Raw genomic sequence first — 15,454 nt, forward strand, 5'->3', positions numbered from 1 at the left:
TTCACAAAAATACATAGTTATAAAATAGTATCTTATATTGGAACACTCGTTGTAGATTGGTAGTAACCATCAGATCCCTTGGTAGCTATTTGCGAGAGATGAATATTGTTTACAACAGTTTCTCCAAACTCAAAGTCAGAATATTCATTTAAGATATTTGAGGCATCGAACGCTTTTCTCTTGGCTTCTTCATCATCTTCAGTAACACCGTAGCGGGAATTCATTAATGTAATGTGTAATTTAACATTATCAAAGTTACCTGTAAGAAGACCTGAAATGAAAAAAAATCAACTAATTTGATATAATATACATATAAATAAAGTAGGTAATTAAAAAAAGAAGATAAATCTTGAAAGGAAACAAACATTTAAGGGTATACTTAAAAGAATTCATAATCTGCTCTTTCATAGATGGTGCTAATTTAATTATTTTAGGAAAAAACACTTTTTCAAGTTGTGCTTTAAAATATTAAGATTTACAGCCTTACTAATAAAAAATAACTTCACAATTGTTATACGGTGTTTTTGTTACACATTGTACAATTTCTAATTCATATTATTATTAATGTAACATAGCCCTTTGGCAGACGTTTTTCACGAGGAAATGACAGCTCTGATTTGTGATTTGTAATGTGTGATTTAAAACTTGTTTTCGTTAATAATTTCTATTCTAATGATCAATTCACATGAATTATTATTATAATTTGTAATTGTATGAACAAGATAAAAAGTGAAGTGAGAATTTCCTTGCAAATTTTTTAAATAACAGGACTGTGTATTTTGAATTTTATATGTGAAATTTTTTAACGTTTTGATCAAAAATGTTTGTGATATCCTTTTTTTACAACTTTTACAATGTTTGAAATTAAAATATTGCACTTTTTAAATATGAAAGTATATTTCAAATACAAAAATCTAAAGGGTAATTTTATCTACTTTCTAAAATGGAATTTGTTTTTACGACATTTTCAAAATAAAGAAAAATATAGTACATTTAAAATACCTCGGAAAAATTCCGAAATTCGATAAGAAATTATTATTATTTCAAGTTTATACAACAGTTAAACAACCCCCTTTGACAGGATAAGCAATGTATATATCTTATGTATCTTTCCATGAACTATTTTATGTTTCAATTAGTAAGGTTTTCACATACACAGTCATTTATCAATTTAATAAAATTTTCACCACTTTTTCAGTAAGACCGTAATTATTTGTTTGCGCCCGTCGAATATGAATAGATAGTTTTGTCCGTAAACCAACTCAATTCTTTCAAGAAAGGCATAGAAATACGATACTGGATTGATCACCGTTAATATTGTACATTTTCGTGTGCCTTTCTTGAAAGAATTGAGTTTTAATACTGAAAAAACTATTTATTCTTATTCATATAAACAATTCATCTTAATATTTTGAAACATAAATGGCAAAAAGGGTTTTTCCCTAAAATAATTAAATTAGCCCTATCTTCGAATAAGCAGTTTCCATTTTACAATGTTTTTGATGCACTTATACAGGATAGCGAGTGCGCTCAACATTCTGTCAAAATCATAAATTTAATTAAAAAAGAAATGCGTGCATTTTATTTCAAAAAATACCTAGGATAAAAAAGTCGTGGATTTGCAGTAAATCCGAACTGAAAATGTGTAAATATTTTTCACCAAAAATCAAGAGAGTAATTAAGTAAATAATTAGTAATTAATTAATTAATTAATAATTAATTAAATTAATTAGTAATTAAGTAATTAGTAATTAATTAATTAGTAATTAAGTAATTAGTAATTAATTAATTAATTTATTAGTAATTAAGTAATTAATTCATTAATTAGTAATTAAGCTTATACTGTTTATTTTAATTTTTTTTATATTAACTCCACACAGGAGGCCCTGAAGAAAATAATTTCCCTCAGGGCCTATGTCATCTTTGGGGATGCTGTGTGGAGGGTCTTTTTGTGGAGAGGAAGGAGTGAATATGGGTCTTGAAGAGTCCCATGTTGTAGGAGGGGGGAAACACAGAGGCCGGCAGTTCGTTCCACAGCAGAGCTGTTGAACTTAAGAACGAATCGTAGAAGCGACCCGTTCTCATGTGACAAATGTCAACCGTGTACAAAAGTTGGGCGCGCGTTTGGCGTGTATCCCGACTACGTACCGGTGCCGAAGGGATCAATGACGCTAGTTCCTCAGAGCATCTTCCATTGTAATACCGATAGAACAATTAATATTATTAAGCTTAGATTGTTCTTATATTCAAGGTTTCCCACACAGTTTTCGCAACTATCTCTAGTTTTAATATTCCAGAGCGGGTTTTGGAATTCCAAAATCACATAACCTTATGTAACAATTTTAGTAATTTGGCACCTAAAGACATTCATTTAGTTTTTCTTTGAAACTTATCTATAATTAGAGAAAAATGGAAGTACAAAGAAAAATACTGTACCACTTTTGGAATAGAAATTATTCAATTCATTTGTTAATTTTGTGAGAACCCCGCAAGAAGAATCGTCAACTTCTGTCAGTTTTGCATACAAAACATGAACTGCTTTCGGATCATCATTCATATACGCTACTCCTTTTACTTTTATTTTCAGGCTGGTACCATCTAAAACAGAACTGAGGAATAAAAATTATGAAAAAATCATTAAAAAAAACATATAAAAATAAAAACGGAAGGTTAAAAATGTTACAAATCTGATGTTTTAAAGGATAAGGCCATCATTTCACGGGTCTGTAAGGAATTGACAAAAACCAAGTGCTGTAACCGAGAGCTTACCGATTCGTATATTTGTTTTGGGGCCTACAAACGGGTCGGGGGGCGAGCGGGAGCCAAGCAACATACTTACTTGGTATGTGGTTTCAGTGGACGCTCAATATTTATTGCATCACCGGTAATATGACATAACGAACTTATAATTATCATTTTTAACAATAACATTTATTTTAGTTAAAATATTCTTAGGAATTTATTAATTAGTCACATTAACCTTTCCTTATCTGTGATGTGTATTTACTACACATTGCTTATAATAACTCTATAAATATAATAAATTCTGGGTTCAGATTTTAGGTATTCCTGTGTTATACATTTATGCACTGAATTGAAAAATAAAATTTTAAATAGTGTTCAAATTCAATTAAAAATCAGAGATTTCTGTTAAAAATCGGGAACAAATGCACCAATGCAATCAACCGTGACACTGCTACGCGAAGAGTGTGCGAGGAAATGACACGCTATTGATGTCCCGCTTTAGTTCGCTATGCGGGAACATGAGAAATCCACACGTCCGCAGTTTTATTTTGATTTAGACCATCGATACCTATGACTGCATAGCTGTGTGTGTGCGTCCAACGCCCAACCAGCGCCTGCTGTGCCAGTCGGTCGCGGGCTGTCGTTAGATATAGACTCCTCGCACGTTTTTTTAACATCTGCCGATGGTTTTTTCATGTTTTCAGCAATTAAATTACAATTAGTATCATTTTTGATATAAAATATAATAAACATAAGCGTTTAGCTATGAATATTCATATTTTTCCGATATTAAATCGCTTATTTTGAGATGTGTATTGACTACACAGCACCGGAACGGGTGGATTTTTTAAGCACAGTAAGGGAAAGGTTAATAACACAAAAAAGTTTCACAACCTCTTGGTCACTTGATTCACAATCATTTGTTATTGTTTACATGTAGACACGCTATTCGTCCGTCTTCACAGTCTTCTGTCAAATTACAATATTTATATGGATATATTAAATTATCTGTCACAATAGTACTGCATAGTAAGCCAATTTGACAGATGATAAGATTATGACATTCAGTGTAAAGGCGGTAAATGCGAAAACATAAATCTGCAATACCAACAGTTTATCGAGCTACAAGCTAAAAAATTATTATTATTGTAGAAAGCAATCACTTTGTGGTTTGACATATTTAATAAAATAAAATACTTTTTTGTTTTAAAACCACGATATTTATTAATTTCAGAACCGACCGGTTTCGCTTTACTTAAGCATCATCAGGGTACAAATTAATACTAAACAAGAAATACATAATGTGTATATATATATAACAAAATATAGAGGGAGACAACATGATACAAATATAAGCAACACAAAGACGGTCATAAAATACATTAACATAAGTGCACAAGTAATGGAAAAACCGCTAGATAATTATGTAGACTAATGGGTTATATCAATAAATCGGGAGAAACAAAGCATCAACTGGCATGGTGGTAAGGAGGTAAGGAGAACTGGGATTTTTTTATGGGTTTATTGGAAACAGACCTAATATTGGACTACTTGATATGTCTAATTGATTATTAAGTATCTGACTTTTGGTTTTTACAGCTTTTTTAATTTCTAGTGCCTCTAAGTTGTTTAGTCTGTTACCATGCCCGTTTTTATGTAAGATGTTAGCACCGGTGCTATGACAGAATGTATGATCTTTATCGATCAAATGATTTGCGAATTCGGAAAACCCGTTATTATTGAGGCAACGAAGATGCTCCTTTATCCTAATATTAACATTACGTGATGTCTTACCGATATAGAAAGCCGAACAATTATTGCAATTTAATTTATAAATCCCCGAATGACTTAATTTATCGTCCTTATCTTTAGAATTAATTAGAAATTTACCTATATTGTTATTAGTATAAAAGGCCGGTTTGACTTCAGAAGGAAGGTTTTTTACACTTAAGGTAGAAAAGTGATTAATAAATAAAATTCGCCGCCATTGATAATTAATATTATTATCATTGATTTGATGACAAGGACTAGCAAAGAGGAAGCGATTAATGGCTATTTGTTTTAGCTTTTTATTTAAGATTAAATCTATAAAATTTGATTCATAGCCATTATTTACTGCTATATAATTTAGGAGTTTTGGGATTTTTAGTTAAAAATTTAACTTTGTGATATGATTCCCAATGTTCCCATAGAAGAGAGTAAATGTTTAATTTCTGATTTATTAAATAGTTCCGATCTCTCTATAGATTTTATAAAAGATTTAACTTCCTTGTTTAATATATGCCTGAATCAAAATTATTTTCAATTTAATAATGTTATATATCAGCAACGTGACGGCCTAGCTATGGGGAGCCCTACCAGTCCTCTGATTGCTGATATATTCATGGATAACTTAGAAAATAAAATTTTATCTAGTACCCCACATCTTATTAAAAATGTCTTGTACTGGAAAAGATACGTTGATGATGTTTTGTGTATATGGACAGGGACTAAGCGTCAACTGAATTCCTTCCTCAAACTTATAAACTCTTTTCATAATAAGATTAAATTCACATTAGAAATAGGCATAAATTCAACCTTAAATTTTTTAGACCTTACCTTATCGATCGTTAATAACAGAATTAATTTTAACATTTTTCGTAAACCCTCCTATACTGACGTTGTCATACACAGCACCTCCAATCACCCTATTTCACATAAGCACTCCGCATTCCATTCAATGGTCCATCGTTTAGTCACAATTCCAATGTCCGATAGTAATTTTGATAGTGAACTAAAACTAATTAAAAACATAGCAGTAAATAATGGCTATGAATCAAATTTTATAGATTTAATCTTAAATAAAAAGCTAAAACAAATAGCCATTAATCGCTTCCTCTTTGCTAGTCCTTGTCCTCAAATCAATGATAATAATATTAATTATCAATGGCGGCGAATTTTATTTATTAATCACTTTTCTACCTTAAGTGTAAAAAACCTTCCTTCTGAAGTCAAACCGGCCTTTTATACTAATAACAATATAGGTAAATTTCTAATTAATTCTAAAGATAAGGACGATAAATTAAGTCATTCGGGGATTTATAAATTAAATTGCAATAATTGTTCGGCTTTCTATATCGGTAAGACATCACGTAATGTTAATATTAGGATAAAGGAGCATCTTCGTTGCCTCAATAATAACGGGTTTTCCGAATTCGCAAATCATTTGATCGATAAAGATCATACATTCTGTCATAGCACCGGTGCTAACATCTTACATAAAAACGGGCATGGTAACAGACTAAACAACTTAGAGGCACTAGAAATTAAAAAAGCTGTAAAAACCAAAAGTCAGATACTTAATAATCAATTAGACATATCAAGTAGTCCAATATTAGGTCTGTTTCCAATAAACCCATAAAAAAATCCCAGTTCTCCTTACCTCCTTACCACCATGCCAGTTGATGCTTTGTTTCTCCCGATTTATTGATATAACCCATTAGTCTACATAATTATCTAGCGGTTTTTCCATTACTTGTGCACTTATGTTAATGTATTTTATGACCGTCTTTGTGTTGCTTATATTTGTATCATGTTGTCTCCCTCTATATTTTGTTATATATATATACACATTATGTATTTCTTGTTTAGTATTAATTTGTACCCTGATGATGCTTAAGTAAAGCGAAACCGGTCGGTTCTGAAATTAATAAATATCGTGGTTTTAAAACAAAAAAGTATTTTATTTTATTAAAAAATTATTAAACTAGTCCCATCGAGACCTTCACCCTTTTCCTTCTCATGCGTCTTGTTTGAAAACAAAAAAGACAGAAAATACTAGCACGACGAAGTCAAGCACGATCTCTCGCTGGGACTAGTATACTTGACATCTGTCGTATGCAGAGACCATGCAGAATTCATCAAGCAACATTTCCCACATCCTTAGAGCACTCGGTTAATGCAGATTCCTTACTGACCCGTGGGACGACGGCCCAAGATTGAAGTGGATAAAAATATATCACGAGTGAATCAAAAAAAAGTTCAGACTATTTATGATGAATTTAATAATTGAAGACAATATTAGCAATTCTATAGCGAAAATTTGAAACAAAAATCAGAAAAAGATACCCTCGCCTTGCTCACGCCCCGGCATGGTGAGGGTCCTGGGTTCAAGTCCTAGATGTTTTAAATTCCATATCTTTTCTGATTCTTCTGTTACAAATTTTCATTTAAGAATCGCTAATTTTGTCTTCAATAATTAAATATTTCAATTTGAGGTTTTACTCATTGAGTTATTTCAAAAATAAATAAATTATTATGTGCTTACTCTGTGATTTTCACTTTGGCATCTTCTAATAAATTTTTTGCTATCAGCCTTTCTTCATTATCTGCCAGGTGCAACATTAGAAGGGTGATGTGAAGTTTCTCTGGTTGGATGAAAACCGATGGATCTATTCCAGGATTAGTATTTAAAATTTCTTCCTAAAATCATAAAAGAAATACCAAATTAAGCATGCAGTCATAAAATAATACCAAAGAATGAGTTGAATAAATAATAATTTCTGCTAGTCACAATTGTTGGAACACCATTTTGGAATCCATAACCTAGATTCAGTGGTACCCAAACAGCGCCAAATAGAGGGTGGTATACCGCTCTATGGAAGTCAATGCTCTACATAGTTTATAGAGTGAAATACCAGTGATGTGATAATTCTTACTTTGAATTTACTGAAATTCTGTTTGATGACTTCTGAATTCATGGGAATGGATAAAAAGTGTGTTGGACGTTGTTTGAGCCTTGCAGCTGCTACTATCGTCTTAATTCTTCGCGCTGCGGCCGATACGCACTGAAACAAAATTATTTTACAATCAAAACATTACATTAATAAAATGTAAGCCATTATTAACCCTCCTTCCGCCATTCCAGTGATAACTAAAGATACAAATGCGTGCATCAAGTGTATGTTTACTAACACAATTTTCAGAACATTTAAATAGTTTGACATTAGGAACGGCATAAATAATTCAATAATAAAATAGATAAATTATAAAATCTTCATTAATATGCAATGCACAGACTCTCCAAAATTATGTCCATTGATTACAAAACTGTATATAAAATTCTCTAACAACACAAAAAGGACTTGTCAGGTAAGTATCATACATAATGTAAATAATATTATGTACATTTTTATGAAGCATCATTCTGTATTAAACATATTACATTGTCCATTGTATTGTAAAAATATTATATTGTACATTGTATTGTATATATGTATTATATTGTACATTGAATTGTCCATATTATATTTTACATTGTATTGTACATATTATATTGTACATTGTATTGTACATATTATATTGTACATTGTACTTTACATATATAGTTTTTTTAATTATTTAATAATCAGTATTTAATTAAAGCATCTATAATATTTCCAGGCGATCAAATTTTCAAACCAAAAACATATGATTTTGTGTGAATTTGCATTAATTCGCATTGCATCGCCTTAAGTAATGAAAATTTATATACGTGTAGTGGTACGCCACTACTTGATTCGAACGGCATTCTAGAAGTTTCGGCTTTTTCCAAACAAGCTTCTTGGATGTTCTTTTATTTTTTTAATTTAAGTTTGGCAATATCTACATAGCAACCAAAATGTTCGAGAAGCTTCTTTACCTTATAAAAGCGGCAGCGTGAAGGAACTCGCCAGTATTCAGTCTCCAAACCGTCAACCAAGTACTACCGCGCTAGGGAACATTGACCTAGATATCGCCCGCATTCTATAGTATTGTAAATAGTAAACGCGTAAATATTGCGACTGTAAAATCGATTTTTAATTTAACAATAAATGCTGTAACAGAGTTGAAGAGATTTTTATTTGTACACCAAGATAACCACATACGTATATATAATTTTTTTTTATTATTTATAGTTATTTGTAGGAAAAAAAAATTATATATCGCCCTTCAGGTGATTTTCCACAAAGTATACAAATCATTAGCAGCTTATAGACCAATGCTGGGATCATTCAACCTGTTGCCAGGCAACATAAAATCAAAATCCTCAAGCGTCGAGCATTCTGCTCTGGAAGCCTTGTAGATTGGGTAGAAAAGTATTAGCTCACCTTCTCGACACTGCCTGTAACAATGATGTCTCCACTTTGTCCTCGAGGAGGTATCTTGATATCCGTCTTTGTCTCGTTTTCAATGCGCTTTCTTGTGGTTCCTTTTGCTCCAATGATGTACCCAAAGAAACTTCTGAAATATTATGTAATTTTGGGTATACTGCTCTGATGTCTTTGATATTTGGGTAGAGCGGTTGGAAGGGATTACCATTATATTGATTGAGCTTAGTTTAAAAAATCTTCCTATCCTATTAATTACATGTCAAAAAAACATATTTATCGATTATGAAATAGTCAAAAATTGTGTAAAATTTGAGAATAGTATGAATATGTCAAACAAGAAAGAAACTGTCACTGGGAGATGAGTGATTAGTTGTTGTCAAGCATTGTCTCGCAATGATGCTATGTCTGGGGAGAAGTACCCAGATCTGAGGGTTTTGTATTTTAAAGAGAGAAAGGGAGTTATTGGGAAAAAGGTATGAGCGAATTCAAGCGAATTTTGAGCAATGGTATAATCATACATTTTATTCAGTAGCCATATATCAAAAAGAGGTTTTCAATAAACAAAAGGAGCGGAGAATAGAGCCTCTTTATATATAGGTAATTAATATTAATGTTGTATTCTGGTGAACCCCCACATATTTTGACACCGGCCGCCATTGATGGTAATAATTAATATGAAGTTGTCCAGTGCTTCGTACACAACTCACACCTCTCAAAAAATGCACTCTGCAGAAAAAACATATCTGTCCTTATGCTTTACACTAAATTGATAGTTGAAAAATCCTCGATAAGAATATGAGTGCAAATTATGATAAAATATGTTTTACTTACTGTGGTATGTGCACTGCGGTTTTGATACGCCCATTTGCACATTTAGTTAATACTAAATCATCTTCTTGATCGTCATCTTCATTCAAGCAATCATCTAAAAGAAACACATGAAATTAAACCTTTATATGGTTTTCTGCGGAATTCTTAACACGGTGTGTTTACATATTTATAAACAAAGAAAAAAACCTTGCTCAGCGTAGTTGTGATATTCCTCATGTCTTGGGACTTCGTGGCAATTATTAATCCTGTAACAGATTCCTTCAATCCAAACCAATTCCGGATTTATCACGTCCATTTTATATTTTGTTAGGGGATAATAATGAGGCTTCGAAATTAAATTATTGGATTATTTAGTAGCGTAAATTTACAGTCACAATGTAAAAAATATAAATATTTAAAAGTGTTTTAGCTTATTTTTTAGCATGATTGTGACAGACTAAATGACAGGTGACAGCTGACATAAATATGTTGCCAAAAGAGAGAAGAGGAATAATATTTTTATTTTTTTTCTTCGTATATCAGTATTTTTTGTAATGGTATTACTTGCCAGGGCTTCTACCAGGGAGCAACTTGACAGAAGTAAATATTTCTTAAGGCGAGGAACGGGACTAGTGATGGGCAGGATCGAGACATTTACATGATCGAAACATCAAAACAGTCGAGTGATTAATCGATTCAATCGCTCGGAGTTCAGCGCTGGAGGTATAAAACTGCACCATAAAAATACTCCTGTATTTTTATTAAAAACCTTCCCAACTAATTATAAGTCAGAATGCCATTTTTTACACACACTAAAAATGTACGGGCGCGCGTCGTAAATCCCGAAATAAAAATTCACGTATTCACCTCATACCTAACATTGCCAACATAACACAATTACCAAACAATATTTGCGTAATCCCAAATGCATGTCAAATAGTACTGAATAGTACGTAACACAATGCACCGGCGGAAAGAATATCTTATTTTTCAAGCAATCCAATCCGAGATATTTTTGACATATCTCGGATTTGGGAATTGATTTGATATTGGCGAATTCTGATGACTGACGGCTGTGGTTTCAGAAAATTTTTGACATAATCGGTTCCTTGTTCGATGACGTTTCAAAACGATTGTTTCGGACTGTAATGATTCTTGAGTTAATGGATTCCTTGTTTGACGACGGTATGTCTCGGACCATTCTCTCTCGGACTGTGTGATGATTTTTGACAGAATCGATTTGTCCATGACAGTCATAAATAAACCACTCACGGTGATGACAATGAATCGAAATATTTCGTTAGTCAAAAATATCGAGTAAATCATCGATGATTCGTCGATTGTGCCCTTTGCCAATAGGGACCATTAATCAACTATCTATACGGACTGACTTGACTGATATACGGGGCCATAGAGCATTCTCTATTCTATGGTTAATTTAACTTAAGAGGAATCCCGGTAATTCAGAAACTTATTTAATAGGTATTTAGCCCAATTATTGCTATTCCGCTCTGTGCTACGGTCAGTCATCGTGCTGTAGATGTGTGAGTGTGCGAAGAAAAACTCCGCCGAGAAAGCCCACCAAATAATTATTATTCCTTTGGCGCTTCGCTTTGTGGTATCATATTACATCGATGTTTGCCGGCCGCGGCTAGTCGCAAGTCGCTACAGGATTATCTGCATGTGTGTGGAGTGGAGACAAGAATCAATTTCTTGTGACGGGACGTTCCATCCTTAGCCACCTAAATAAGCTATTATATACATATTGTCTTTGCACGCACAAAATATCACGCAAGAAATAAAAGCGGAGATACATGAGCCTCAGATGACATTTTTTAATAATTTTTCCAAGACTGAAGGAACTAAATAGGTACATTTTCGTAATAAAATAGGAGGCCCTAGGTACATTAATTTATAATTTATTGTATTGCTCTTATTTACTTGACCGGTCAGTGGCTGAGTGGGCATCGCGTTTGGGTCCCACCCGGGCGTCCCATGTTCGATTCCTCGGCTGGCTAAGTTCTCCATCACAACACAAGCAATATCTTCCGCTTAGTGTGGTGGTAGTAGGAGTTTTTCAAATGTTAGGTTATTCGTAACCCGGGATTTTTTGTCTATCTTTTAAAAAATAAAAAATAAATCTTACTACCCATATAGGTACACATACTAAAATATGTAGGTGCGCACATTTGAACTGCCTCCGTGGTTGAAGGGTAAGGCTCTTGGCTACGAATCCGCAGGTCGCGGCGTGCGCAAGTAAATTTTATTAAATTAATTTGTGTCGTTTTGCTAATTTAATCAATTAAAAATAATATAAAATTCTTGTTTGGACAGATAGTTATCTTTTTTGTTTATCAAAACTTAACTAAACCATTCAAGTTGTTTGAGACAGGGAAAAGTATTTAAATAAAGTATTTATTTTTTTATTTTAGTAAAATTCCTGAAATCAACAGGTTTTAATTCCCTTGCGATGTTTATTTGGCCAAAATGACCAATTTTTACCACATAAACATCGCAAGTGACCAATTTTCGATATAATATTGCAATCTTTTGTTCACTATTTTGTTTTACGAATCTTATTATTGTGTTTTTTTAATAGAGCCAACACCAATGCCATTCGTTGAAATTTTGAAAATGACATGAAAGCCATAACACCCTTGCCAATCACCACACTGCAAATCGGATTATTTTTTTTTAAACTTCGGATTTTGTTGTCCGGGTTAAATCTTCCCCAAAGGAAAAACTTAACCCTTCCACTCACTTTTCCACAAATGATCACCTAGTCAATCAACATTATGTAAGTGCATTATATAAGCAAAATAAATACAAAACAATACAAGAACAACACGTCAACTCACCAGAGATCAAATGGGAAAATAATTCACCGACTCCAGATATTTTCATATCAGAGGGTTCGGCTCGGTAGAACTTCTAACGGGGCCTATAAATCCTACTGATCCCTCAACATAAATATTTAAAAAATCTTTTGTTATCCTACATGTATTCAAAATGACCGACTTTTGCATCTTTATATATAATTTTTTTGATAGATCTAATACGCCTAAATTTTTAATTAGAGAACTAGGTATAATGCCAGTAGCCGAAATAACGAATTGTAATATTTTTATAGTCTGAGAATGCCAAATTATTTTTATTTCATTTCCTAAATCTGTGTATTTTCTTATTTTTTCACCAACAGATTTTTGATTATTATTTATTATTATTATTTTATCTGTATAAACATTGTAATTATTATGATAAAACAAATAATATTATATTAACATTGTAATTAAATAAATGTGGTTAGCTCGAAGAAATGGCGTCTACCCATAAGCTACACCTTTTGTAATTTTTATTTTACAATAAATAATTTTTGATTTGATTTGATTTGATTTGATTTGATTTGATGGTGTGGAGGAAACCTCCATTTTTTTCCACTCTACCTCCAGACATGTCGGGGTTCTGAAAATCGGATCATGAGTAAAAATGAACTAGTATTTAAATATCCATGTAACTCGAAAATAATAGAAAATGTCATGACTAAACGGCGCAACTTTTCCTACTGTGTTTTGTTATAACAGATCACCACGCAAATGGCATCTTTTTAAAAATATATATTTAAAAAAAAAATAGTAGCGAACCACTTGGGGTGACCTATGACAGAGGTTATCCAATAAATGGTTCCCGGGGCGGCGGTACCCATAACCACCTCCCAAATTGAAAATTATTATAGTACTTGACGTATACAAATTGAATTTGGTCCAATTTTAGTAAGATCGGCAAGTATGGTATACTCGAAATAAGTCACTAAACCAAAAAAAAACTAATAAAATATATCAATAACTCGGGAAAAGACAACACTAGTGCACCGACACAATTCGATATACTACGCTACATCACTTTGCTGTATATTTATTTGTCGAAATAGAAGTTAAATAAATAAAATAACAATATACATTATAGGTTATTGAAGAATTATAATATTATGCTAGTTACCCAAAAGTTATTTTTAAAAAAATTATCCATTTGAGTGTTTTGTATCCATATTGGCAATACGTAACGAAATCACCTCGGAGTCGGTCTGGCCGTAACGGATGTTTTTTTTACAGATATTATTTTACGTAAACATATGAAATTAAAGTAAGAATATCGGAATACTTCACCAAACAAACACAAAAGTGACCAAACGGAAAAAATAATAAAAAAACATCGATTACTCGGGACAACACAACACTAGAATATCGAATATCGATTTATGACTACGTGACATCACTTCGCACAAATACATACGTATTTATCTAAACCCTGTCCCCCGACCCTTACCTCCCGAATACTGGTGTATGAGGTTTTTTATCCAGTTAAGAATTTTTCCTCATAAAACTCATTAATGTAATATAAAATCAGTCAAGTAAATACAACCATCAGATGGTAATAGTAATAAGGCCAAATGAGCCGCAGTACTAGTCAGCTAGAAACATGAAGGGTATTGTTATAAGCCCTAGCTAGTTAGAGGATTACGAAAGAATCCATAAAATCAAAAAAAAAAAAAAAATCCCGAATACTGAGCGAAAGGGACACATGCAGCTCGGGCTACAAATACCTAAATGAAATCTTCAAAATCGAGGTTTTGTATTCCCCATTTTTCTCCTCCAAAAGTTAACCGATTTTCAATTTTTTTTTACCAACTACATAAGAAGAAACTATTCTATGTCGGACCGTTTTGCTTTTTTCAAAATATATTGTCTAGTTTGTAGACTGAACGTCTTTTGACTGCGTTTAAATCAGGCAATTTTATTGATTTTTGGAAGGTCATAACTTCTATAAGAAGCAATTTATCTAAAAAAAACAAAACGTACCGACACGCAAGTCGCCGATATCTATTTTATGTTAAAAAATATTTGCTCTAGGGTTAAAATCCAGAAAGATAAATGGGGACTACGTTTGTATGGAAAAATCAACGCCCGGTTACGTCTTAAGAGCGGCCACGGACGCAAATGTTTTGCGGCAAACTTTTATGGAGGGAAAACCGGACAACTTCTTTCAAAAGTGTCAAATTTTCATTTTAGTTTCCACAAGTATCATGTGAATTTTGAAAGATAATTTGAATTATTTGGTTGCGTATTATTATCATTATTCTTTATGAACGGTTGCTAGCCCGATTTATAAGACACTGAATCACCGAGTATGTAATTGTAAAAAAATACCGTAATCTTCTGTTGACTAGCTAGAATCATATATTTATGTGATGTCAAACTGACAGGCCTACAAAATAACTTTGAATAAGAAGAGAGACATTTTATTAACATACATTATTAAATATGTTTAAAGTTCAAAAGCATTATTTAAAAATTATTGATTTCCGATTCGAAGCCTATTTATGTTTCAAACGTTTCACGAATATCGTTAAGTTAATCGATAAGTCAGGTAAATCATTATTATTAATCAGTTTTATTCTGGAAAAACTTCTTTGAGCAAAATTTATTTATTAAATTTGAAAACTTATCAAACCAAGCTTTACCTAAGAAAATAATTATTTAAAACCAGTTTTTGATCAGTTATTACCTAATTACGACTTATCTGTTTTAATGAGTTTTTTTAATTTTCGGCTAAACAAAAAAAAAATAGTGATCTTCGTTTATGTGAAGCAATATCGATACCTATCAAATCTTCCGCCATACTTTATTATGGGACTGGGACACGGTCAAGCGGCTTGATCGCAAGCACGTAGTTTTTTTTGTCTATTGTTGTCTATTATTGTCTATGCTTAGCGGCTTGACAGCCCGCATCAA

General features: G+C 32.3%; 1 protein-coding gene across 2 annotated transcripts; it reads right to left on the reverse strand.

Moving 5' to 3' along the window:
- LOC149424203 (activating signal cointegrator 1 complex subunit 1-like) lies at positions 1-10,132 on the reverse strand. Of its 2 annotated transcripts, XM_089631211.1 has the most exons (7): positions 9,873-10,132; positions 9,687-9,780; positions 8,853-8,985; positions 7,443-7,571; positions 7,052-7,206; positions 2,437-2,609; positions 1-271 (listed from the first exon to the last, which is right to left on the reverse strand). In XM_089631211.1, the coding sequence occupies exons 1-7, from the start codon at positions 9,979-9,981 to the stop codon at positions 33-35; spliced, it is 1,032 nt and encodes a 343-aa protein (XP_089487337.1). In that variant the 5' UTR covers positions 9,982-10,132; the 3' UTR covers positions 1-32. The 2 variants fall into 2 exon arrangements, with proteins under 2 accessions (XP_089487337.1, XP_089487338.1); XM_089631212.1 differs by lacking the exon at positions 7,443-7,571.
- Between the last annotated feature and the right edge of the window lie 5,322 nt (positions 10,133-15,454).

Source organism: Hesperophylax consimilis, chromosome 4, assembly GCF_061612785.1.
Source record: "Hesperophylax consimilis isolate HC1 chromosome 4, BYU_Hcon_1.0, whole genome shotgun sequence".
Classification (NCBI taxonomy): Eukaryota; Metazoa; Arthropoda; class Insecta; order Trichoptera; family Limnephilidae; genus Hesperophylax; species Hesperophylax consimilis.

Coding starts and splice junctions, on each gene's coding strand:
- LOC149424203 (XM_089631211.1), bottom strand. CDS start 9,981: ATGGACGTGATAAATCCGGAATTGGTTTGGATTGAAGGAATCTGTTAC. Junction 7,572..8,852: donor TTACAGGCAGTGTCGAGAAG/GTGAGCTAATAC, acceptor ATTTTGTTTCAG/TGCGTATCGGCCGCAGCGCG. Junction 272..2,436: donor TAATTTCTATTCCAAAAGTG/GTACAGTATTTT, acceptor TTTTCATTTCAG/GTCTTCTTACAGGTAACTTT.